Source organism: Carex rostrata, chromosome 14, assembly GCF_964058835.1.
Source record: "Carex rostrata chromosome 14, lpCarRost1.2, whole genome shotgun sequence".
In the NCBI taxonomy this organism is placed as follows: Eukaryota; Viridiplantae; Streptophyta; class Magnoliopsida; order Poales; family Cyperaceae; genus Carex; species Carex rostrata.
In genome coordinates, this window is record NC_135931.1 from 7,283,211 (window position 1) to 7,309,338 (window position 26,128).

The 26,128-nt window shown below is 39.1% G+C and overlaps 2 protein-coding genes across 3 annotated transcripts; one reads left to right on the plus strand and one right to left on the minus strand.

Annotated features, from left to right (window-relative positions):
* The first annotated feature begins 1,956 nt into the window (after window positions 1-1,956).
* On the plus strand, window positions 1,957-4,925 carry LOC144565469 (Calcium-dependent lipid-binding (CaLB domain) family protein). The gene is made up of 3 exons (XM_078315234.1): window positions 1,957-2,098; window positions 2,690-2,785; window positions 4,391-4,925. Exons 1-3 carry the CDS (start codon window positions 1,988-1,990, stop codon window positions 4,697-4,699), a joined length of 516 nt encoding a protein of 171 aa, XP_078171360.1. The 5' UTR covers window positions 1,957-1,987; the 3' UTR covers window positions 4,700-4,925.
* A 304-nt stretch (window positions 4,926-5,229) lies between these two features.
* Window positions 5,230-22,766, minus strand: LOC144565470 (E3 ubiquitin-protein ligase UPL1-like). 2 transcript variants are annotated; one of them, XM_078315236.1, is made up of 19 exons: window positions 22,423-22,766; window positions 21,029-21,124; window positions 20,385-20,591; window positions 19,512-20,102; window positions 17,208-19,340; window positions 11,953-16,788; window positions 11,336-11,680; window positions 11,010-11,211; window positions 10,376-10,614; window positions 9,701-9,981; window positions 8,505-9,495; window positions 8,148-8,294; window positions 7,733-7,813; window positions 7,232-7,457; window positions 6,652-6,791; window positions 6,349-6,455; window positions 5,926-6,084; window positions 5,649-5,703; window positions 5,230-5,559 (listed from the first exon to the last, which is right to left on the minus strand). In XM_078315236.1, the coding sequence occupies exons 1-17, from the start codon at window positions 22,453-22,455 to the stop codon at window positions 5,982-5,984; spliced, it is 10,758 nt and encodes a 3,585-aa protein (XP_078171362.1). In that variant the 5' UTR covers window positions 22,456-22,766; the 3' UTR covers window positions 5,230-5,559; window positions 5,649-5,703; window positions 5,926-5,981. The 2 variants fall into 2 exon arrangements, with proteins under 2 accessions (XP_078171362.1, XP_078171361.1); XM_078315235.1 differs by lacking the exon at window positions 5,649-5,703.
* Between the last annotated feature and the right edge of the window lie 3,362 nt (window positions 22,767-26,128).

A 26,128-nucleotide genomic window follows, 5' to 3' on the forward strand; every position in this document is an offset into this window, starting at 1 on the left:
CGATTTACTTTTCTAGTGATGCATGTATAAGCAAAATTTTGAATTTGTTAGATTTATTTAGTATACAGTCAAGTGGTCAACAAAATGAAGTTTTATAAATTATCTAATGTGTTCACTTTTATTATCTTTTGACCACTTAACTTTGTACTAAATGAATTTCAAAATTTTGCATGTACACATATCATTTATGAACTAGATCAGTTTCAACAGTGTAGATTCATCGTTTCAAGTCGATCGATATATTTTGAAGTCATAATCACCAAAATAGTACACACTAACTTTGCTTTTTTTTTAAAACATGCAATTCAAACTATAAAAAAAGAGTCGTCAAGGAGAAAACGCTTTAGATAGCTACATTGGAATTTTTTTTTTCTGAATTGAAAATTTAATGTGACAGATTTCATTTTAATTTTTGAAATGCAAAATATGTTCAAGAATAAAACATTTTTTTTAAAAGAAAGCACTTTTTAATTGTCAAATTGGAAAAATGATTCATTATAATTAGCTCAAATTGTTATTCAGAGTATTTATACATTTTTCAAATTAATCCAATTATTATATATCTATGAAAAACTATTGATCAACAATTATCTTCTCAAATGTGGATGATACACCGGGAGTGTGCTTGTGGGTTGCAACCAATCTATTCAAAAAAAATATATATATATAAGATACATCTGGTCTGTTTGTTTTATTCGCTGCTTACGACCGATAAATAATTTTATTTCCTTAATACAATTTAGCAGGAGATAAAGATAATTATCAGCCGTTTGGCACCTGTTCCACTAACTCTTTTGATTTCTTTAATAAAAATCGGTGACACACCTCCATTTTGGCCTTTTGTTCAAAATAAAATAAAATTATCTATATATAAAAAGAGGAGAATTTAAATGCCTTCATTTTTTATGCCTCTATCATACCTCTATTTTTAAAACTTTAATAATTCAAAATTTAAATTTTAAAATAAAACCGTTGGATATTAACTACATTATTTTATCTACGCACGTGTAAAAAATTATGACATTTCAACTTTGATTTGGTTGTCATCTTAAGCTTGTAAAAATGTATACTAATCTGGATAATTTATAGACGTTAATTTTTCAACTTATTGATTCATATAAAAGCAAAATCAAAATGTGATAAAATTTTTATGAACATATAGAGGAAATAGCATAGATCACATCTAACGGTTTTACTTTGACGTTTAAGTTTTAAATTTTTAATTTTTAAATTTTTTTTAAAATGAAAATACGATGAAGAGACAGAAAAATGAAAACATTTGAATCGTATAAAAAACTTGTTTGACCGATTCAGAGCAGAGAATGACATACCTCGTTCAAGGTCAAAGTTCTCCCCAGTGACTATGGGATTGGAGAACTTTTTTCTTCAAATGGGGGTAAAATATGACTGGCTCTCAGAGTTTGACTAGTCAAACCAAGGAACGCCATTTTCATCGGGACTGCGATTTGGGACTTGGGAAACCCTGACTGAGATCGTTTTCGGGCGTTCAATGAATCCGTGTTTTTTGCATCGCATATGAAAAATTACAAAACGCAACGAGTCTCAACTCTCAACCCAATTAGGCAAGTAGATTCCTCTGACAGAAACCCGCCGCAGCATCGCTCATACGCCCTTGAAATACTGAATCCTAATCCTCCTCCTCTATGATATTCCCAGTCAGCATTCATTTGCCACGACCCCTCCCCCTCTCTCTCTCTTTCTCTCTTTCTCTCTTTCTCTCTATCCATCCAGTAGTCAGAGATCTACCTGAACTCTGTAGATCGAGAAGCCAAGTTTGCGCACTGTGTAAGTTTTCTTTGAAGGTATCGTGTTTCCTTTCAATTTTTAGCTTATCATCGTCTTTCTCCTCTTCTTTTCTGCACTCTGTTATTTTCTCTCGGAGTTTTTTACTATCGATCGTTGATGCAGTCTCAAGAGAGTGTTTCGTGAGGTTTATGAGAAGCTGCTAAAAGCCGTGAAATAAGGAATGGCGGATACCGTTGGTTTACTGAAGGTGATAGTTTCTCATGGCAAGAAACTGGCGATTCGGGATTTCACGAGTAGCGATCCATATGTTATCGTTCGAGTTGGAGATGCAGTGAGTTTATAACCGCGCTATATTTATTTTGATTCGGAGCGTCTCATCAAGAGCCACAAATTTACCTCATTAATCCCTCACTAAAGCCATAATTTTCATTTTTGGTTTGTGAAATTTGCATCATAATATTTCTGTACAATTAAGCCTCAAGGTCCTTTACTAAACTGTAGAGTTTAATTTAATTTTACTGAATGTTATTTGAGTGAGGAATCTCTACCTTACAGATGCCTCACTCACATAATTGAGTCTCAACTCAACTCAAAGCACAAGCAGCCTCAGTTTATGTTCAACTGATCAATTGAGCATCATGCAAAATTAGAAACTGGTATTGGTAAATTGGTACTGGTGTGCTGGAGTCTGGATCCATTTGGGCTATGTAGTACGGAAACTCACTATCAAAAAATTGAAAATCTGCATGCTACAATAGTTTTAGTGTATATGCATATAATCATGTTTTTTGTGCAGAACTGAGTTTATTTTGAAAAGCTGTCATGCTTAGATGTCCTTCCATGTGTGAAATTTTACTTTTGATAGTTTTCTTCAATTAATAGTTTTCTTTTTCTTTTTTCGTTCTGTTCTTGTTTTCTTTAGATTGCCAAGACAAAGGTCATAAACAGTTGCCTCAATCCTGTATGGAATGAAGAGTTCACGTTTGACATCAAAGAACCACATAGAGCTATCCAATTTGTAAGTTTGCGATAAATATCTTAGCTTTGAGTTGGTATAGTTCCTTCAATTTCTGAAAGTAATCTACAAAAGTATCTCTGCAATCATGGCCGGCCCTGGTGCTAGGCAATCAGGGCGACCGCTCCGGGCCCCAAGATTTAAGGGGCCCCAAAAAATGAAAATGTTTGTGTATATATAAAAAAATTTAATTTGTATATATTAAAAATAAATAAAATATTAAGGCTCAAATTTTGTATGTATAAATGGCTCAAATTTTTCTATAAATAAGTATGATTTATTAGCATATCAATAAAAAATTAGACCGGCTAATCGCTTCTATAAATACTTAACACCATATGCTTCTATGTTATTTTTGCGTTTTAAAAGTCTAAATAGTCGATCCAAACCGTTCAACATTATATCCATATTAAAACGTGCTTGGAAACCAAATTTTACTTTTTTTTTACTATTTTTAAGGTAGGTAGAAAATCATTGTTTTTTATGGTTCAGAATCTTCTTAATGAATGAATCTTCTACCTATCTTAAAAAATAGTTAAAAAAAAATCCAAAAAAATGTAAAATTTGGTCTCCAAGCAAGTTTTAATATAAATATCATATTGAACGGTTCAGATCGACTGTTTGGACTTTGAAAATGCAAAAATGACTTAATAAGCATATGGTTCATAAAAAAAATGTATATATAAAGGATCCAAAATTTTCTCCCGTCCCGGGCCCCAAAATCTTCAGGACCGGTCCTGTCTGCAATATTCTTAAAATAGCAAGAAAACTCCTCTACAATTGAGAATCGCAAAATAGTGGTAAATTCTTCAAAAAATCAGGAAACATAGCTTACATGTTCAGTTGATCGAACATATGCAGCATAGTCTCACCCAAAGTAACTCAAATTTTGAGTTTAGATCTGGAGTATTAGATATGTTTTGGCACGAATATTAAAAGGGCCCTGTGCATTCCACCTCATATTTGAATTGCTGCTGAGGATCCGTATTGCGTCTGTATTGACTCAAATTTTGAGTTATTGCAGACATAACCCGGACTGTCCAATCTGCATGGCATGAATATTAAAGGGGCACTGTGAATTTCCAAGTTGGGTTGGATTGACTCGGATAATAATCAGATGGTCCGAATCAAACTCAAAATTTTAGGTAATAGTACGCAGTTGTATGAATTCCAGTGATGTCAGTTAAACATTAAATATGCAACTAGTTGACATTATGTTATAATCACGTCAATTCAAACACAAATCCAACCATACATACAAATATTTTCTCCTTTTGTTAAAGTCTTTTCTAGTAACGACTACTTTCTTATTTTAAGAAAGAGGGACAAAATCAAATTGATTCATCAACTTCTAAAACTATCTAAAATTTTGGTAAAATATTCACGGAAGCTATTTGATTGTTAAAGTATACATTTACAGATTCATCGTTATTACGTTATGGACAAATTAAAACTGCAAACATCCTTCTATTAATATAACAAAAGAATGACTGAAAAACGCTTCTTTTTAAAGAAGATTCAGTGTAGTTTTTAATTGCTCCAGGAATTTGCAACAAGTATAGGACTTTAATAAGGTTAACTCTTCTCTCTTTTCTAAATACATTTTAGGAAGTATTTGACAAAGACACATTCAAGCATGATGACAAGATGGGTCACACGTTTATGGATTTACAGCCCTTATTTGCTGCTTCTAAGCTCAAGCGTGCGTTGCAGTCCAAGCTCACAACAGGTGATATGAAGTTGAGAAAAGTGGCACCAAACAGTGAAAATTGCCTCCTTGAAGAAAGCTTTGTCATGTATTTGGATGGTGAGGTTGTATTTGATGCCCGGCTCAGATTGTGTGATGTTGAGACTGGTGAGTTATATGTAAAGGTTAAGTGGTTTGAGAGGGCATATGATTCTAGCGGTGTTGATTGAAATGTATTTAATATTCGCAAAATGGATTCCGACGGATATCACGTTTCAATCCGTAGCAGAGATTTCTTAGGCCGACTTTAGGTAGCAGATAAAGCTCTTTACTAGAATCCAAAAAGTTCTCATCAACAAAAAATTTGAGAATTTGCCTCTTGAATTCTAGATATTGTTGTAAGTTAGATTTGTTGTTTGATTTTGAAATATGAATATAAAAATGGAACAATGACAATTCGGGGGCCTAAAACTTTCCATTCAAAAGCAATGGACAATGGTTACCGTGGTAAGCCAGCTGATTATCACCTAAAGTAGTGTTATGACTATTCATAATTAAGAACTTCCAAAACTTGTGAAAAAGGCAACCGATTTGTGTGCAACAAAATGTCCAGGGGCGCCGTCAGCTGGAGTAAATGCAATATAGACTTTGCAGAATGAATTTGTATTATTAATCCAAAATGGCTATTTATTTGGAAGTAAACCCATGTCAAAATAAAGGCTCATAATCAAGAAGAAAATGCACGAAAATAAGCAAGAGAGAATAGCAAAAATGACACCAGCATAGGCTACTTATTGAACATAGCAACCACCCCTGCTTCTGGTAGGTATTAGAAGCAGCACAATAGCATGTATAATTACAAATGAAACAAAGACAATGTTCAAACCATTTACACGCCTCTCTCCCTTTCCAAAGGCAAAATACTAACACTATTTGGAAGCCAGCAAAACGGTGGGGGCAAGAGAACGTCCATCTTTTGATTCTCATTAGAGTTGAAATATACACTCTAAGCGCTAGCACTAGGTCCATCTGAACTTGAATTTTTTTTTCTCAATTCTTTATCATAGTACCTCTTTTCCAGCCTTCAAATCTGTCAAAAGACCGATCAAGATGTGTGTGCATGTGCATTATTGTTTGAAGTATATTTGCTATGCATATGATAAAGCATGAAAGAAACACCTGAAGATGGGACAATTTCAGGTCTCTTTAACGTAAGTTCTCCCATCCATACAACCTAAAATATTGTTAAAGATCAAATCCAAGGTCACAAAATACTAACTTGCTGCCTATCCTAATGAACCATCCCATCCTTCAATCACTCCTCAAGCCAGTTAAAAGACAAATATGTCCTTTCTACATTACACTTGAGTGTTTCACAGGAGCAGATGGATATTTTCCTTACAAACAACGAGAGAGAATGTTGAAACATACGAAAGACAAAGAGAAAACAACTGACCTGTACATGGCATCTAGAAAATATAAATGGCAAAAGGAATCAGCACTAGAAGAATATTAACCAAAGCCAAATCCTTCACTAGCTTCATGTATAGCCAGCAACAATCTTTCTTCCAACTGCTCTTTTGAGTTGTACTCTGGCAAATCCAACTGATTGAAACTACAGAACAAATCAAACAGTATTATCAAAAGATAAATAATCAAAATATCTTCAATTATACAAATAGCTATAGAAAATTACAATGATAAAATATTATACCATATTTCAGCCCCTCTAATGGTTTCTTTCATGCAATCAGATAATGCTCGATTTAGGGACTGATGAAAGAGTTTAAACCTTTTTTTCTTAACATAGTACAATTTATTTGGGACTAAAGGCTTGGTTGTTGTATAGTACAATGGGGCAAGTAATATACAGACTTACCAGGTATGAGCGGAAGGAAGCCTATCAGGGGCACCATATGCCTTGTGAATTTGGAACCTCTGGGGGCCTGATATACCTTGCAATGCCTTGAAACCCTCCAGTGGAACCTAAAATAACATGACCAAGTATAGTGCCAGGTTACACACATACCATCAATAACTTACGTAGAACTCTCGCCCCCCTGTGCGAGGCCTTATAGGACATTGGGGGGAGGGGAGGAGGAGGGGTGTTTACCTTTAGAAGGTATGAACTAGAAATGGTATCTCACCTGAGAGAGAGAGAGAGAGAGAGAGAGGGATTTACCTTAGAAGTGCCTGTGACAAATTGGAGAAGACGAGCCCTGTCTTCTTTGTTGAACCCTTTTACCACCTCCCAAAACCACTGTATTACCGGGGAGGCTGCTGAGTAACCAATGTACTCTGAATTTGCTTTCAAATCATTCACTACAAAAAGATCAGAAATAAATAAATAACTATTTTCAATGGGCAAAAAAAGAGAAGATGGTAGCCAACCATTAATTGTTTTACATTCAGATTTAGCTAGAATTATTGGGGCACAGTGCAATTGTGAAAGCAATTTTTCCTACTAAAACATCCAAAAGAATTTAAAAATCAATCAAAGAGATCATTTTTAAAACATCATCTAATCATCATGCACAGATCAGTAAACTATGAAGGCATCATGCTTGCCATTGAAAAAACAAGAAGTATCAGCTAAGGTGCTTCTTGTGAAAATACGGGACGTGAGGTATATAATATTTTATACATCATAATAACATGGGGCATTAAGACAATTTTTTGTTTCATGACATCATGATGTTTCTATAGGGAAAATAAATTATTTTCAAACAAGCAATTTGGTTGTACAAAAAATAAGTACATACAGTCAATTTCAGGGAGGCCGCTGATGAGAAGCTCCAGCTCTTTATCATTGAATATGGAGATGAGTTCTCTAGGAATAAGCTCAGTAAAACCCTCCAAGAAGGCATTGATTTGGGGCCGAATAGCATTTGTCAAAATATGGTCAGCAACAAGGTCTACATACTCATGCTTCGTCTCCTCAGTTACCTTTATATTTCTTCCTCCTGGCTTAAGCTCATAATCCGTAACCTTTTCCAACACAGGTTCCAGAAAATTTTAGGTGCAACAGAAAATTAACTTGCATGAAAACCGAGTTAAGAAAAAACCAATAGAGAGAATGCCATGGAAACAAGAGGTGAATAAAACAGAAAATATTGGTAATTGATAGTTCCTGAATATAATGGAACACATGGATATGCTGAAGATATGCACAGCTGCAAGCTAACACACAAAAGTAAAAAAAAAAAAAAAATGGTAATAACAAAAGAACTAAACAAAAAAAAAAAAAAAGTACATGAAATTACCTGATTTTTCTCATAGAGAATATGTTTTTCCTCATCAGCATCCATGCTGAAGGTCAGATCAGGGATATCGTTCACATCATTCTGTAAGGAAAGAGAGACCAAAAAAAGTAAGGGCAAACCATATCAGACTATCACAGTGTTGCATAAAATATGAACTAAAATGACATTTTAAACCTACCCAAGTTTATACTCTTCAAAAGAACAACGCTGATAAGATTCTTCTGGCAATTGCCAAACCATATGTAGTTAAACAATCCCAAAATTTAGCCCAATCAATCTTAGTTATTAATTATTAAAAACAAAGGCTGATTTATCTCAATTTGACCAAAATGGTGCATTATGCCACAATTCAATCAGACTTGCTCTTTAGGTCGACCTAAAAATTTACCCCCAATGGTACAAGCAAATTACAAACCTCAAGCATCCACTTCAAATTCTTATAGTAATCTGGATCCACTGCTTCGATATCATGGTACGTGACTTTGACACCCAGCATATGTTTGTAGAAGGACCGGGTAAAGTGTACATCCAGTAACTGCCCATCAAATAAAGCTTTTGCAACCTGTACCATTATTATAATAACAATATCAATGACAACAATATTTTAATGAATAAAGCAACCAGCCCCATTAAGCCAATGATGGCAAAAAAAATTTCACTCTTCATTAGCAAATAATACATATACATAAAAAATAAAGACCCGATTCAGTCACGAGATAAAATGCATATGAATTGAGATTTTCAAAGGGAAAATATCAGAAAATTCACATACCACGCGGCCAACAAATTTAAAATACGACAGATGCTCTGTTTGGTACACTGAGTTAGGGTTTGGCTGGAAGCTCGCATTGTTCCCTACAGTTGTAAAAAGCAATGCCCCTTTGTCGAAAATAACCCTAGAAAGCAGCTGGTACCACTCCCTGGTAAGCCCACCTGCATCAATCCCTTCCTCTCCCTGGAACTGCACTGTGAGCCTACCCTTTAGATCCTGGTATCGTCTCAGTCTTAGCTGGTTATATGAGTCTTCCAACACGTATGCACGACGTACACTAATGCGTATTGGGCCAGCCACAAGGTTATCATGCTGCTGCCGTATCCTTGACCGAAAATATGCCCTCTTATTGTCAAAATCTATTAAACGCGGTACTTTCAGCATCATGGAAAGAGACTTCTCAAGCAAGCTAGGATTTTGTCGAATGAACAAATTAAGTAGCCGTCGGTGTTTCTCGGCCACACGTGCAAAGGTAACCGTGCCTCCTGTTCGTGGTGAGCTTGAGATATTTTCTAATTGAAAAGCTGTGTCCAACTGGAGCTTCTCACACAATACAAAGAAAGACTCAATGAAGGGCAAGAGTCTTTGTGCCCCGGGAGGTAAAGGCTGGGATGCAGGCCCCAAATCTCCAGTTTGACCGAGCTTTGATTCTGTGACGGTTATGCACTCGCTTAATTCCTGCCACATTGGCTCGAGGGAGGAGTTCAAATCAGAGAGTACCAGCTGATGCTGCTTTTCATCAGCTTGGTATGAGTCTGAGTTGAGTGTGCATAGAGATTGTAAGACACGAAGTATGGCAGAACCAGCCAAGGAGGAATGTAAGCCAAGATTTTGGTCAGAACGAAGGACTGATAACTCGGAGACGGCAGAAGAACTGAGGGACCTGGCTACAGTTGCAAGTTCGCTCGAGAAGAACTTACGGTGGCATGGAGCAACTGATGCTAGCTTTTTTATCACTTCAGCAGCAAGGGTGTATACTTTGTCGGGCATCCTGGTTGTCAAAACAAAAGTGCACTTAAATCTTTTGACCTTGGATTGCATTAGAAAATGCAAAGTATAGCTATGTTATAGTACTATGCTGAATACCCATACAACATCACTTGGGACTTATAAGCAGCCAACTGAATAAACAAAAAGAAAATATGAAAACACTACTATACCCCGGAGGAAGCAGTATAGTAAAGAGAAAAATTTACCCTTCACGAGACATTATGGTGCACAGATTGCGTAAATCTGGTTCAGGAAGCCCAACCAAAATGTTGTACAGCTTTTCAGACTGCTTGGCACTTGTGGGCTGACTAGGGTTTGGGTTGGGTTCATCCAGTCTAAAAGGCCTTTCAGTTCCAGCTTCAGCTCCTGGGGGTTCCATCCCTTGAATCTCTGATGGTGAGCCACTTTCTGATGGATTGTCAGATTCTGGTAGCAAATCAATCTTTGAAACAGCATTGTTCACCACCACTTCAAGCAATGACATGACCTAGATCTTACTAATATAAGTTATTCTAGCACAAACGGTATATAACTTTCAAGAAATTTCAATAAAAAAAAAATATAATTATCGCCCATTAGTTTAATTTTAGTAGCTTTAATGTATTTTTTGTTTACTTGTTGGCTGATTAGATTCCGCAGAGGGTATAGCATCTATTTACTTGAGTGGTGATAGATAGAAACATCCACACTAAGAAGGCATCAGATACTTCATTTCAAGATTACCATTTCCCTGATCATGTACCGAATGAAGTCTTTATATCTCTCTGAAATTTTCATCTGACTTCTTTAGAGGTTTTTTTTTTTTTTTTTTACTAAAATGGTGCTCTGTTAAGACTCTAACATGACATTTCTAATCAAGTAAAAAGCCAGAAGAGCAGAACCAGCTCAATATACAGCCGGCTGCGCAAGAACAAAGGCGTGTTGAGTAACTTCAGAAACAACATGAGAGGCGTCTCTGTCACATCAGAATTTACATCTTTGCCCTTCTCCTCTCCATCCTTTTCAACAACATCAGAGCTTTGGAGGTCAGAAAAAGACAAAATGTCGGCCACCGAAGCATGGCTTGATGCGAGAAATGTTAGAATTTCAAGGAGTTGCCGCAAGACTAGAGGAGGGAGGCCTTTAGGACAAAAAAAAAAAAACAGTAATCAAGGGATGGAACAGATAAATGGATCAGTTGAGTAAAAACCATGGATTTACGCTTTCGATGTCATACTTGAGGCTTCAACTGAAACACAATTGAACCATCATGTTAATTGACGTAAAATTTATTAAAATGATGGACGGTCATAAGTTATCAGAAAGTATTTGTGCGGATCATATATTCAGATAAAACAAGCATATCAACTTCAACAGATGTGTAAAATTGCAGCAAGAGTGTACTGTTTGGTACGGTAGCAAGCCAGCCTTTAAAGCTATAATTGAGGATTGGTTGCAGAAATTACGCTTAACCTTTTAGGTTACTCATAAACCTTCAAGATAATAAGAAAAAAGGAAAAGTAACAGAATGCGAACCAGTCGGGGACTGAGGCTGAGCATAGACAACATTGCACTGGCATCCATATAACCGACGATGGCCCACATTGTCTGTCCGTCCACCAGGTCCTTCTGCTTCTGGCCTAATCATACTGACTATAAGACCAATAAGTAGTCTCCGGGTAATGCTATGTGCACATAGATTCAGCATGACCCTCTGAAGTATACCTTTGCTTAGTGGCTATAAGATCATAGCAAGGCGAGAAAAATATTAGAAAGGTAAGCTGAGAATTTTTGGCAGCTATAACCAAAACCCATTAATTGAAGGCACACAAACACCAAACACACAGAGAGAACACACCAACCTGAGCCAACTGAAAAAGACGGATAAGGGCCTCCAAAGCAGCAGCATCGAAAAGGGGAACACCCTCAACTTCCTTAGTAGTACTATTGCCCCTGGATCCACTGGAAATGGTCGGGACCACACGCCGGACCATGGACACCCCAACACCCCTATCCATCACCGAATGGTGATGGTGGTTGTCTAATGCAAATCTCCGGCCACTGTTTCCCAACCGATGTTGTGACCCACCGAAAAGACTGCCCCTTGAGCGATAGCGACTTAGCTCTCTGTCTCTAAGCATCTGAGCCTCCGCTAGCAAAGCTGAGGGTAGTGCAGATAGGACTGCCTCTGAAGAAGTTAGAAGCACCTGTAAGCAATGTAAATTAAAATCATTAATGTGAAATAGGATAAAAATAAAATCCTAGATACAAAAGAAACATAAACAAGAACAAAAAAGAAAAGGATTAGAAATGAATTGATGCCAGCTTATTAACGTATGAACGTGTTGAGTTGTGCCATAGTGAAACTCTTCCCTCATACCCAGTACAATAAGTCCTTGCCTTGTATACACAAGTTGTAGAGTTTGTAGAACTTCTAAAATATGTACATCCTTTTTTTATAAACACAAATATAGCTTACCTCTTCACGAATTTCTGGTGGGAAAGTAGCAATGATGGATGCATTATCCATATCCACCGGCTGTCCAGATGACTGGTGTGACTGTGCAATCCTCTGAGCTCGCTGCTGTGCAAGAACCTCTGCCTGAAGATCAGGTGGCAGAGCAGCCAAAAACTCTGGATCTATCTCATCTGCTGCATCACCAGCTATGCCAGCACCTGTTTCAGCCTCTCCAACAGATCCTCCAGCCTGGCGACCCTGCTGGGATGCTAGTACCTCTGCCCTTAGATCTTCTGGCAATGCCTCGAGAAATGTAGGGTCAATCTCATTCGTTCCATCCACATTGTTCTCAGTGTGGTTGACATCAGGAGGATCAGCTTCAGCGTCAGCATCATCAGGAGCAGTAGCAGCATTCGTGTCAACATCGACCTCGATAGGAACAGGAGGGGTTTGATAACCCTCAATCGAATCCATGGGCACCGGAGGGGTACGATACCCATCATTCACCTCAGATGCCTCAATTTCAACACTGTTTGCACCACCGCTCACCTCAGGAACCTCTATTCCAACACTGTTAGCACAGGCACTTGCATCAGCATCTGAGTTGACATGTGCATCACTCAGCTCAGGCACTGGTTGGGTACCAATGATGACTGCATGACAGCTCGACCGGCCACTGTCCATGTCTGAGGAAGCATCCCTGTTCAATTCATTTGGCATCAGTCTGTCATCTTGCTCTCCTGTAGCCGGGATGTTCTCAGATAATGGGGCATTGTTACCTCCATTTAATGTAGCATCCAACATCGGGCTTGCCGAAGGCAGAATTGGAACATTAACCAAAGGATCTGTCTCTACTTGATCACCACTCTGACCAGGATTAGAGTTGCTGGGGTAAGGGTTGCTGCTGCCACTAGGAGTAACCACCTGTATTTGAGAGACAAAATGATCTTCTATTGCCTGAGCAATGGCTGCAGCTTGACTACTGGCTGGAGGTTGGCCATTATCAGCCCAACGGCCATCAAATCCAGTCCCCCTTCTCCCACCAATTCGCAACGACTCCATGCCCAGAGAGAAACCAAGCAGCTGGGAGGAGGCACCTGACCCCACCAGGCGATCCCCAGAGAACAAAGACCCATCGGGTGGCATCCCGTTATCGAACATACGCCAACGAGATACAGGGTGTAGCCGATTATCCCTCGAAGTATTTTCTCTAGGTGGCCTGGCAACTAATGGGTGCTGAAAGCCAGAAACGAAGTCAGACCTCTGCCGGCTTAGGAGAGCTGAACGATTGCTGCCAGCACTGGCTCCAGGTTGACGACGACGCTCAACGCCAAATGGAGAGTGGAGATTATAGAGATCGTCAGCATCATCACTTGGAAACGACTCTGACGCTATCTCAATGAACCCACGCCCTCGTGAAACACGAATCTCAGGCGGAAGCCGTATCTGGTCTAGACCAGTAGCACCACCCTGCCACCGCACTTCTATGACACCACGGTTTGGGATAAGCTCATCATCATCCTCATCCTCTTCTATCATATCATCATTGTATTCTTCCTCATCAACAGGGTTAGTGTCAGCTAGTGGAATTAGGTGAGCCCCACGACCTGCCACCCCCATGTCATCATCCCGATCATCATCATCCTCCTCATCTTCATCCTCTTCTTCTTCTTCCTCTTCATCCTCACCCACATCCTCTTCTCCCACCAAACCAGACCTGGCTAAGTCATGCGGGTTTTCACTATCACCTCTGTCCATACTCATACCCATACAGATACCAGTGTCCTCTGTAGCAAAGTCTTGGCCATCAAGTTGTTGGTCTCTTTCTGTCTCCTGGTCCTCAGCAACAACTGTACCAGTATCAGCAGCAGGGTGGACTTCACCTGGTTCACGGATTGACAGTACTGAACCATGATCAGATCCACCAGTTTTGTTCTTATCAGATTTAGGTTCACTAGCATTCGCAGCTCGAGTGAGAGTCTCTAAAGATTTAAGAATTAGATTGCATATGCTTGCAGCATGAGGGTTGTCTAGGTCAAGAGCTCTAAGAACAGTTGCAAGCGACTGCACCATGCCTCCATCGATCATAGCTCGGGCAACATCAGGTGAGCACCCCAGACTCAGATTGCTACTAGGCGACCCACTATTGCACAAAAGTATCATGTTAACAAGATTGCACCAAGACCAGACTCGTCTGTCAGGCACCAATGCACCACCATTCGAGGGGCCACTAGTGCTGCTGCTTGTACCACCAGTTGATCCACCCAACAATAATGCGAATGCCCTCACAATTTCACTAACAACCCTTCTTCGTCCCTCAGTAGACCGACCACACAAAGCAACCAGAAAGGAGGTTGCCCTTCCAGACAGCTTCGCAAGCAAATCAGATCCGTCCTTAGAATCTTTGGTGGTTAAAGGTAGCAAGCTGTGCAATATATGATACAGGATTCCACAATTGCCACGCATTTGGGACATCTCAGAGTCCCTCTTGAGTAACACCAACGCAGTGTGAGAGTACATGAGGAGCATCTCACTCAATAGCTTTAGAACAAGTGAAACCCTTGCCATGCATGCTGACCTCTCAGATTCACCCATATCATCAACTTTTGATTTCCCCTTTGGATTTGGCTCATCAATTTCCATTGGGACAATCTTATCGTCAAAAGAAGCTTCTGAAAAGTAAATGTCACTGCTTTCTTGAGCCTTCGGCTCATAGCTGATAATGAGCTCCAAAAGCTGGTCCATAACCTGAGAAAGGCTTGGCGGCACCCTTTTGTGAACACGAGAAAGTCTCCCAGGAGTGGAAGCATCACCTGACTTGTTTTCATGCCTATCCTTATCTTTCTCCTTATTATCCTTGACCAAAACAACATTCAACCGGCCACCACTGGATGAGTCTACTTGGCACACCGCGGCAGCAGCCTTCATGAACACCGAAGGATCTCTACAAATCAATGGTGCCATAGAGGTTAGAAAAGACTGAGGTGAAACCCGGCTCCCATTGCGGGCAAGGGTCCCAGCCCCACTGAGGGCATGTTTGATCTCCAGTTCCATTGCCGACTGGAGAGTCTGTGGATCTTCTATCACATGCCGCACAATAACAGATGCCACACTGTCAAAACCAGGGAAAATAGAACCACTTGGCAGGTTAAAAAGAGATGACAACCCGCCAGCTTCTAGAAACAGAGTAGAGAGAGAATACGTCTTCGTCAGACGAGCACATAGTTGAAGAGCTGCTTGCATAACAACTGCTGGTACATGCTGTTTAACCAACTCACAGGCAATCGTCAAAGCTTGTTGACTCTCCTCATCCGTCAGGTAGCCGGTAGGCTTCCCCAATACTGTGCACAAAAAGTCCACATGCTTTTCCTTGCTTTTATCCATGCCATCAGAATTGGGCTCCTCAGGTGTCTCTGCATTTTTTATAGGTGTCTGTTGTAGCATGCTGCCTAGTACGAGTAGGAGTGTGCTGATAGCCTTCTCAGCCAATGCATCATTGGATCTAGGACCAGACCAAAAGAAATTCAAAATCCCCAAGACAACAGGAATAAGGCCCTCTCTAGCTGCTATCTCACGTGTGTTGCCATCCTCAGCAAGTAACAATGCCAGCACGTGGGCTGTAGGATACAACAAGCTGACATCCATACCAGGGCCCACTGGACAAACCTTTAGTTGCTGGACAAGATATAATACCACCTTCAACCGACCCTCACCCTTGTTCCGGTTGCACAAAGTAACCAGCAAGTCACCTAGAGGCAAAGCCACAGACTCACTATAATTTTGGAATAACTTCATCGAGACAGAGAGAACATCATCCAGAGGCAGTGCAGGAGTCGGCACAGTTGATCCTGCCATGTCATCCCCACCTGATGGCCTGTCAGTCGGCTCCTCCTTACCTGGCTCAGAGTTGCTGCCTAAAGAGAGCGCCAGAGCTTGTGCCAATTGTACATCCTCTTGTACTAACTCTTCTGGGTGCGTAAATAACCAATCAGTTGCTAATTCAACACTATTTGACCCAACATTGCGCAAAGCCTCCTCCACGCGTGCCCTAGAGAACCCCATCTCAACAATGGTTGAGACCGTAGTTTCATCAATTGAGAGGCCAATTTCAAGCCGCGGGTTCACCCCTCCGCTCCCGCCATGCTCAAGCTTGAACTCACCAACTCCAGAAAATATATGGTCCATGATAGAGATCAGGGGCGACAAGATGGTAGCAGGGCAGGTAGGAAGCACTGGATGGTTCCAAACTGGTAGTACTGCTTCTAGAACCTGGGACTGCAGCATGGACACAAACCCCTCTGGATCCCGCGGAACAGGGAAAAGGTTTATTGAGAGTTCTGTAGCAACTGGCTGAACTAATAGCTGTGTGCTCTGAGGGGCAGAGGGGGAGAGAAGGAATGACGAGTTCACGTAGTACTCGAGCAGTTTACAGTAGCTCTGCAAAGTTTCCAGAAGCCATGAGGGGCGATTTGGGGACTTCCCATCAGTAGAGAAAGGGAAGCTCCATAATAACTGACTCGTTGCCTCGAAAGTTGTAAGGAGCTCCTTGAATGTACCAGTCACGTAAAACCCATTGACAACTGAGGTATTGCAGGCACGGCGCCACGAGTCGAATGTCAGAGCTGACATGTCATCAGAGACCTTGCCAAGGTAACAGCACTTGACAGAGAGGGAGGATTCAAAGCCAGGTGTAGAGTGGCCTGAATAGCCAAGGGCAGTGTGGAAGAGCCGAGATAGTGCAGTCAGTACAGATCTCGAGGCAGGGTTCAGGGTGGGTTCTGTCCTCCTGCGGCCCGGTAGGGATTTGACCACCATCAAGAGAAAAGCACGTATGGCTGCCGCAAGCCTTGTAAGTACCTGTGTAGAGTACAATTAAGTCAAGTGTGCAAGATGGAGAATAAATATGTAATAATGGAAGTTATAAACATTAAATCTAGCCTCAGTTGAGCCATAATAACAAACAGGCATCGCCATCGAACACCAACACAGACATGAAAGTCGATTAAACATAAGTCTTACCAAGATATCACAAATCCAAATGCAAGAATAACAATAATAAAAAAAAACTACTTTAAACAATGGGAGACACAATTGCCTGGTATGAGATATTTGTCAGATAGTATGTGAATATCAGGTGGTCATTTATTTAGGTAACTGTGCCAGAGTAAGAAAATTTATTTTGGTAGTCCACCCAGTCAACCAGCATTTATTACAATTACAATAGCAAGACAAGAAAATATTCTAAGAATTAAACAAGACTAGTTAAGGAAACATGCCTCTCGAACATGACAATCAGGACTCTTGTTGTCTCCAGTATGAAGGCTGATGTAATTCTCCAGAGTAAACACTGGTCCTTCTGTGTCAGAATGTGCGTGCAATGCTTCCAGATGCCGGGTTAACCGGGCTCCTCCACGTAATCGCGCCAGGCTTGACAAACGCCCATGCCGGTGCCCATTTCGGTGCATGCTTGCAGCGGAACGTACCATTGATGCAAGAGCCTCATCAGCATTCCAGTTATACAGTGGTGCTTCCATGCTGCTGCTGCTGGCACTAATACCATCACTATGTACAGTCGAAGATGCTGGTTCAGTGCTCGCCTCTCCTCCAATCTCCCTCTCTGAAACAATTGCAATGGAATCATCTCTACAGGTACCAGGTTCTTGGCCCAAACCATTGAAATCCTCATCTGGTTTAGATTCGGCAAGCAATGACAATTGCCATGTGGTCTCTACATAAATTTTTGCAAGTTCTTTCAAAATCTCAGCTTCGGCAACAGCCAGCTCAGCCATCATGACCGTGTTATTCTTCAAAAGAAAACTCGAGAGAACCAATAGCCCCTCCAGACCGGAAAGAGATCTCAAGACCTCCATCTGCTTTGCAGGTTCACTCTCGTCAAGCTTTGACCCAGAAACTGCTGAACTCAATACCCCGTTAACTGACTTGAGTTGTTCTCTAATGAATGACCCAACAATCCGTAGCATTGCAACTGACTGCGTGGGGGAAAAATTTTTAAATGCACTGGATATGCTGTTACCAATAGATAGCGAAACAGGTATACACTCTAGATCAAATAATTGAAGTACTTTCTCTACACCCTTTTTCTCAACAAACATTCGGCATGTATCGGAATTCTGAACTATCGGCTCAAGCAACCGAACTATGTTGCTAATACACCCGGGTAAAAATGACTCAACAGTGATTGATGCATTTCCCATCTGATCTTTCTCCACTGGCTTGTCAATATCCATGGGGACAACAGTAGAAGGGGACTCTGATCCAGATCCAGAACTAGATCCAGAGCCAGATCCTATTTTGGCTAGACTATCCAATATCCAAATGACTGCATCTACCCCATAAGGCCGAAGAGTGGGCGCATGTCGGAGCAACTCATCCAGGCCATTCGATATCACACCCGCTGCCTCACCATTCAGCGCCTTTAGGTACGATTTGGAGGTGAAAATCCTCAAAAAGCACCTCAGTGCATTCCTCTCCTTCACCATTTGCAATCCATTGCCATTCAAGCACAATGCCTCGAGGCAAGGAGGTATGCACGTGACTGCATCAGAGCTGCACAGGGGCCCATTGGTGATAACATCTATGAAGGCACCAGGGAGGCCAGCAGCCTCTAGGGCTGGGAAACAGGTCGGATCTTTGTGTATCAGATCCATCATGACATGTGCCCCAAGAGAGAACACACCACCCCCAAACTCCTTCCCTCTTTTGAAAATCGCACACAAACAGTGAGGTAGCACGTTTTCCTCAGACCCACCCACTCGTGCGGTTGCACCCGGTACATATGTTGCAAGGGAAATAGTTCGCAGGAGTGCCTTGATCAAAGCCCTCCTATTATGCAGAAATAGAGAATCTGAATGTGCAGCTTGAACTTGAATTAGTGCTGTTTCAGGTTCCTTCCCCTTTCTACTTGACTCCTGACTTGTACTAGGCTCTTGTTCAGCTGTCCGGGAGACAGACACACTTTCTATAACTGAAATCTCAGATTTCAACCGCAAAATGGAGTCGTCTAGTCCGCCAAGGTCACGGAACACAGCTGAAGAGGGATTGTGGTAGTCCAAGAGACCCTCAACCACTTGCACAGCAGTGGTGACGAGAAGGAGGTGCTGCGGATTAGTATCCTTCAACAGCGGTAGAATGGTGGAAATGAGGCCAGACTCCTGTAAAGCAAGAGAGCCAGGGGTCGAGGAGACCAAAACCAAAACAAGAGAGAGAAGTGCTTCAGCAAAGATCACTGAGCATTTTGTTGAACCATTGGTGATTGAATCTATGGTCTTCTGCAAGAGACCTGGCAGGACACTGCTGTGGGCTCCACTTGTCACGGAATATATTGCAGTTGGTGTGTGTGACCGGTCCTGACAAAGTGCTGCCAGTGATAGAATGGCTAAGACCCGTATCTGAAAATTTTTGCACGAAGACAGAAGCAGAAGTTAGGGCACCTGTTAGTACACAAACAGTATAGCATGCACACACACACATAAATGCATCTATTATAAATTTATATATCAATTAGGGAGTGAAGTGAAAAGATCAACACAGGCAATAATAAAATATTACAGTAATTGTACCTTCTCTGGAATCTCATCATAATTTAACAGAGAGAGTAGTTCATCAATGAACTCAGGCTCATTGCCCAAAAGCGTCTCAACATCCTCATGCTCACGGCCCACATGAACTAGCATCACAAATGCGTACAATCGGATGCAAACGAATCGACACCGCTCTGCCAAGGACCCAAAAGCCCTAGCAAATCTCAGCCTCGTAAGTAGTGAAAACCTCATTTCAACTGGTACATCATGCTCCTTAATCAACTCAGCCAATAGCTCAAGGTCACTACCCCTATAGAGGTTCACATCTGGCATGTGGATTACCCGCAACCCTTTTGACCCATGATTGGTAGAGTAAAATTCAAAGTGGAGTGTAGAACCTAATTGACCTGCTTCAGAGGGTAAATGATCTGGGAGGGAGCATGCAACTAGGCCAAGCGCCCCATCTTTTCCACCCCATCCTTGGGAAAGGGTGAATAGCTTGGAAGCCAAGGAACCAGTACGCACTGACAAGCTCTTGCTAATGGATTTATTGGTGAATGCCATCAAAGTTTGCAGGCTTGCCTCGATGATGTCAGCATCAGTGGAAGAGAGAAGAGATGAGAGATGCCGCTGTTATTGTAGATGATAAAACAGCAGTGTTAGTAAGAGCTTATTTGAGTTTCAGAACAAGGTTTGTGCAGATGCATTTGAGGTTTTCCCAAGAGATCGTAAGAGCTTCTAGTATAAAAGGTGTACTGCTAATATATACAATCAGTACTGAATGTATCAACATTATGGTGGTATGAGTTGGGTTCCTTCTCTTAAGTTCTTCTACATTTGCTGCTTTTTTAAGAACCAGTGCACTGCATAAACAAATAATTCCAGAGGACCTTATAATATAAATAAAATTACCTCAAAAGAGCTGACTAGGTGGCGATTAGAGCAATGCTCCGAAATTAAGCGGCTAATTCTAAGGATTTGAAGCACAGGCCCACGAGGGAAAGGCATGTCAGCCTCAAGAAAACCATCTTCCAAGCTCAAGTCCTTTCTGGGTCCTATGTACTTGTCTAAGTACGAGTCAAACAAGTTGAATAGCTCAGTCCAGTGGTTGAAGTCTCCCTATAGGGGAAGAAATATATGAGATGCTGGGTTCTTACAAAATCATACGAACCGACCGTCATATTTCAAAGGAAAAAAAAAACTTGGCTAAGAAACAAAATGATAAATGCATGTAAAATGAGGCAATCATCAATAATTTATACTAGAATTATAACTTGGTCCTGATTCAGCACCAAAAATTTAACTAATTCAAAGAAATGAGCATGAATAACAGAATAGACTGACAAGAATGGGGTTACCACTTAATGCCTGGTTTGATAACTAATTCCTTTCTTTTCCTGTTTATGTGTCCTGCAAGGACCTATACAGTGACCCTAAGCTAGATGGTATTATAATTTTATGACAAATCAAATTGTGCAACAAAAATACATGCCTCCACACACACAGTGAGAAAGATCTTGTCAATCGTTCAAAAAGAAAAGAGAGAGAGAGAGAACCTTATCATACTCCCATACAAAATCCCTTAACATTAGCTCTATGTCCTCTAGTGGTGAAGCAGCGACACCGTCTATAAATGATCTTATACTTGGGGGCTACAAAATGCATAACATGAGAATTAGTAATTTTTAATAAAGAATCGGCTGGGTGTAAAAATAAAGATAGGCAGGGTGAAAACAATTTCTACAAGTTCATCTCCATGTTTTGTATTTTTTATAACATTGGGCTCTTTAATTTTAAGAATTATCTTCCATAATTCCAATGCAATTAACTTTAGTCATTTTATCATTTCAAGTACAAAAACACACGAGAGAAAAGAGTAATTGACAACGAGATGTATTTCATTCATCTCAACCTCAATACTAAACTTGGCACATTCTTTGCCTAAGAGAACTCAACTTTACCATCATAACCCAAGAAGTGTTGTAACTAGGGCTGCAAACGGGTCGGATATTATCCGATCGTATCCGTATCCGTATCTGAAAATTAGATACGGATATCCAATATCCGAATATCCGTGCGGATACGAATACGGATATGGTTTTGAATTTTAATTATCCGTATCCGAATAATAGGAATATACCATATAGTTTATCATAAATTATGAAAATATTTATGTATATATCTACCGATCCGTATCCGTATTTATCCGTCTAATATCCGATCCCTATCCGTATCCGAAAATTAAAAGCATATACGGATATGGTTTTACCACTATCCGATCCGTATCCGATCCGTTTGCACCCCTAGTTGTAACTGTGATATTTTGTTTTCTCCATTAAGGAGGGAAAAGTGAGAACAAAAAACCTTATTGACAGGATAAGAATGCTGGATACTAGGTTACGAAAACTTTAAATAATACCTCCAGCAAAGATCCATGCTTATAAGAATTCTGTAAGAAATAAAAACCTCAAATTTAAATGTAATGGCATATCATCTTTAAAATTTAGGGACCGAGTTAATCCCTTGCTCTCTTTTTTGTTTCAAACCCCAATTTTACCACCACTTCATATGATCACTGGAAAGTGGAAACCTTATTTAGGTACCGACAAAACTACTCATCCAGTCAAGAATAATATAGCACCAGCAAGATACCCAACCATACCTACCTTCGTGCTAGTAAAGTAGAACTTCGAAATTTCACTAGGTTCTAGTTGGAATTAAGTCTCCTGGAATGAAGAGGGGTCGCGGATTAAACATTCCTGTGCAGCTGTTATTATTCTAAGCGAGTCACCCCCCTACCCCCCCACCCCACCCAAAATTGTCCTTGCCATGATATTTTTTTTCTTTTATAAATTCTCACCTTCTAATTTTATCATTTTTTTCAAGTACAGACAGAAAGAAACAAATTAAAATTGATGAAACAAGCACATATGACAATATAAAGGCTTACCACTTCAGTAACTCTTTTTTTCTTGGGCTTCATCTCAACGAAATCTGCATATTCCGCTGGCCAAACTAAGAATACAGTTTAAGCACGCCGCAGGTGCGATCTCAGTCCAGTGATACTGACAGGATCGGCCAAGCCTAGCTCGGCGCGGTTGAAAGGTCTGATTGCGATTGATAGGTAATATAATCGATTTTAGGGTTTCGCCATGAAAAAAAAAGGTAGGGTTAGGGTTTTGGGAATTATGCGATCGGAGGTTGGGACTTGAGGAGGGAGAAACAGAGATAAATTGGGGAGAGTGACTCTGAGAGAGAAAAAGCCTAAAAGGAGACAAAGAGCGACTATATATAGAACTAATCTGAGGTTTTGTTTTTAAATTTTATTTATTCTATTTTTATTTCGTAGTTCATCTGTATTTGATAGATTTCGAGAATTCTATGATTTCCATCTAGCTTGGGGAACAAGAGTGAAATTGTATAAAATGACAAAAACTGGCTAGTTTCTACCATAATTCCCTTTGCCGTTTTGCGACATCATCTCTCAATTACATTTTTTTCATAATTATTTTGAGACAAGTGCAAGTTCCGAATGACAAACTAGAACTGCTCATTTGATTTACAATGAATTTGTGCACATCAAAAACTTAGATTTAGAACTTGTATGAAATTGCATTAAACTTTATAGTGTGATTCATACACCAAGTCAGCCTCTGTATCATGTGAGCTTCGAATTTCAAGATTTAGTTACGTCTATGTATTGCTCAGTTGTGGCACAAAATCAACATTAGTAAAAGGAGTGAGGTTAGGACAATATATATATTATTACGGAGTGGTTCATACTTCATACTATGAACTTATATTTTTATTTTCAGAGTTTTAATGGTCGGTTTAAATTATTCAATATGATTTTCATATGAAAATGCACTTGCATACCGAATTTTACATTTTTTTATAAAATGTTTACTATTTTTTTAGATAGGTGAAAGATCACTTGATTTGAAACTTCAAATCTAAAAATTGTAATTTTCTATCAATATAAAAAAATCTAATAAAAACATAAAATTTGATATTCAAGTGTCTTTTTTCATACGGAGTTCATATTTAACGGTTTGAATTGACTATTGGAACTTTACAAATAGAGATACTGAGGCCATAGCATGTATAATTTAAAATTTATAAGAGAACAAGTTTGTTGAAGATTTTTGATAGCTTCTTTCTACATCAGCAACTTATTCTAGTTTGAGATGTGTATTGATACTTCGATAGTCTACTTTGTTAGATAAAAAAAATTGGTGGAATCCTTTAATATATTACAATTGTTGTAGGTTTAAAAAATACGAATTAACTTATAAAATCAGAATACTTCTTGGCCCGTTTTAATTGACTATATTTTCTAAAACACTCATCTGGTAATATTATATAATAATTGTTTTTACTCCGTTTTGTTAAAATGCACTGACTTTCAACATTTATTACATAATACAAAGAGCCAGCTAACAATTATTTGCAATTATTTTGTACTGCAGTTCCTGTAGGGATGAAAACGGTATGGATAATATCCAATCCGTATTCGAAAACTTAGATGTGGATATCTGATATCCGAATATCCGCGTGGATAAGGATACTGATGTGGTTTTATGTTTTCATTATCCGTATCCAAATAGTAGATATATACCATATATTTTAATATATATTATGAAAAATTTATATTATTCACCATTATAATTAGATAAATATTATGAACATTAATATTTTTATGTTATTTTAATAAAAAATTGATCTGATCTGGATCCGGATCCGTCTGATATCCGCTCTGCATTCATATCCGGAAAATGAAAAAAGGGATATAGAAATGATATTATAACTATCCGCTCTGTATCCATTCCGTTTTCACCCCTGAGTTCCTTGCATAGATGCACTCTTGTGTTATATTTTTTTTTTTTTCAATTTCTCTTAAATTGTTTCATTTTTTTTCAAAATACATTTGTAGATTATAGAAAGTGAAGGAGTGTATTACCATGACATGATAGGGGAGATGATAAAATGGGGCAATCAAGAGGGAGATCTTGTTTGATTTTTGGATATGATTTTCGCCAAAGTAGCAGGTAATGTCTCAACAATTAATTCAACACGTTATTCCTAAATAATATCTGTTATTTTTACCTAATGCTTCGTATTAAAAAAATACCATATAATTGTTCCTCGAAGATAAAATTGATACAATACACTTTTAATGTATTCAGCGGAAACCAGAAACTTACCAACGTGTTCCTAGAGACTTCAATTATTAATTCATCCATGAAAAAAATGTAAATGTGATCATTTTCTTTTAAAATTACGAAAGGGTACTAAACAGTACTAAAATTGTTTTCAAATTGACTAGCTAACATCTGGTCCTCCTCACTGTTCCACTGTTTCTATATACATCCAAGTTGTTGGAACTTGGGTGTATAGCCTAGTACTAAGCTTAGAGCCCCGTTCGACAATCAGTGTAGGATTAAATTTTGGAGCTGTCTATGGTACAGCAAATTGAATTTTGAGATAACAGAGGAGTATTATTTCAGTTTTATGTTTAAAATTAACGGCTGAGATACTGTACTGTAGAAAAAACACTATTTGCTATACTATAGACAATGGTACCAGTAGGTGATTCATACACTGATTTTATTGGTGTTATTATTAATAATTGTAAAATAGGTTTACTTCGGTTTGAACTTAACAAATCGAAATAGGTTAACATATCAAAACACCTTCAAAAATTATGAAAATTTACCGACATGCATTTTTGACTTCATAGAATAAAACTGTGAAGTTTCATACAAAATTGCAAAACAGATCGTGAGATATCGGCTCTCAAAAATTACCCGAACTGCTGAAAGAGTGCTTCTGAGCCCAAATTTGCACCTCTGGTTAACATAACAAAACACCTTCAAAAATCATGAAAATTTACCGAAATGCATTCTTGACTTCATAGAATAAGACTGTGAAGTTTCATACAAAATATCAAAACAGATCGTGAAATATCGGCTCTCAAAAATTGCCCAAACTGCTGAAGGACACGATCTGTTTTGAGATTTTGTATGAAATTTCACAGTCTTATTCTATGAAGTCAAGAATGCATGTCAGTAAATTTTGATAGTTTTTGGAGGTATTTTGATATGTTAACCAGAGGTGCAAATTTGGGCTCAGAAGCACTCTTTCAGCAGTTCGGGCAATTTTTGAGAGCCGATATCTCACGATCTGTTTTGAGATTTTGTATGAAACTTAACAGTCTTATTCTATGAAATCAAAAATGCATGTCAGTAAATTTTCATAATTTTTGAAGGTGTTTTAATATGTTAACCAGAGGTGCAAAGTTAGATTAAAAAAAAAAAAAAAATTCCAAACCGTAAGCAAATCTTACGGAATTTTTAATCCAAACTCTAAAATTTTCTTACGATTTAAGTAAAAATATAATTTTGCCAAACACCTGATTATTTATAATGAAATATTAATAAATTTGGGTATTTTTAAAAAACTCGGCTTTATATGCTGCCTTTTATCCAGAATCCGATTTTAACTTGGAAGATATTTTCTTCGGTATCGTGGATAGGTGGGAGCCGTATAAGATGAGAATCTCCTGGATTGTTCTACTGGAAAGGAGGCACATTCAATAGAATTTACTCGATGAACGACTGTCCGTTGCGAGCAGTGTTTTAAAATGCGACCATAGA

What these genes read in the sequence shown, in the direction of transcription:
- LOC144565469 (XM_078315234.1), top strand. Translation starts at nt 1,988, where the DNA reads ATGGCGGATACCGTTGGTTTACTGAAGGTGATAGTTTCTCATGGCAAG. An exon ending in TCGTTCGAGTTGGAGATGCA is followed by an intron (nt 2,099 to 2,689) that starts GTGAGTTTATAA and finishes TGTTTTCTTTAG; the next exon opens with ATTGCCAAGACAAAGGTCAT. An exon ending in CACATAGAGCTATCCAATTT is followed by an intron (nt 2,786 to 4,390) that starts GTAAGTTTGCGA and finishes AATACATTTTAG; the next exon opens with GAAGTATTTGACAAAGACAC.
- LOC144565470 (XM_078315235.1), bottom strand. Translation starts at nt 22,455, where the DNA reads ATGAAGCCCAAGAAAAAAAGAGTTACTGAAGTG. An exon ending in CTGATTGTCATGTTCGAGAG is followed by an intron (nt 16,789 to 17,207) that starts GCATGTTTCCTT and finishes TACTCTACACAG; the next exon opens with GTACTTACAAGGCTTGCGGC. An exon ending in TCAGCCTCAGTCCCCGACTG is followed by an intron (nt 10,615 to 11,009) that starts GTTCGCATTCTG and finishes TTTGTCCTAAAG; the next exon opens with GCCTCCCTCCTCTAGTCTTG.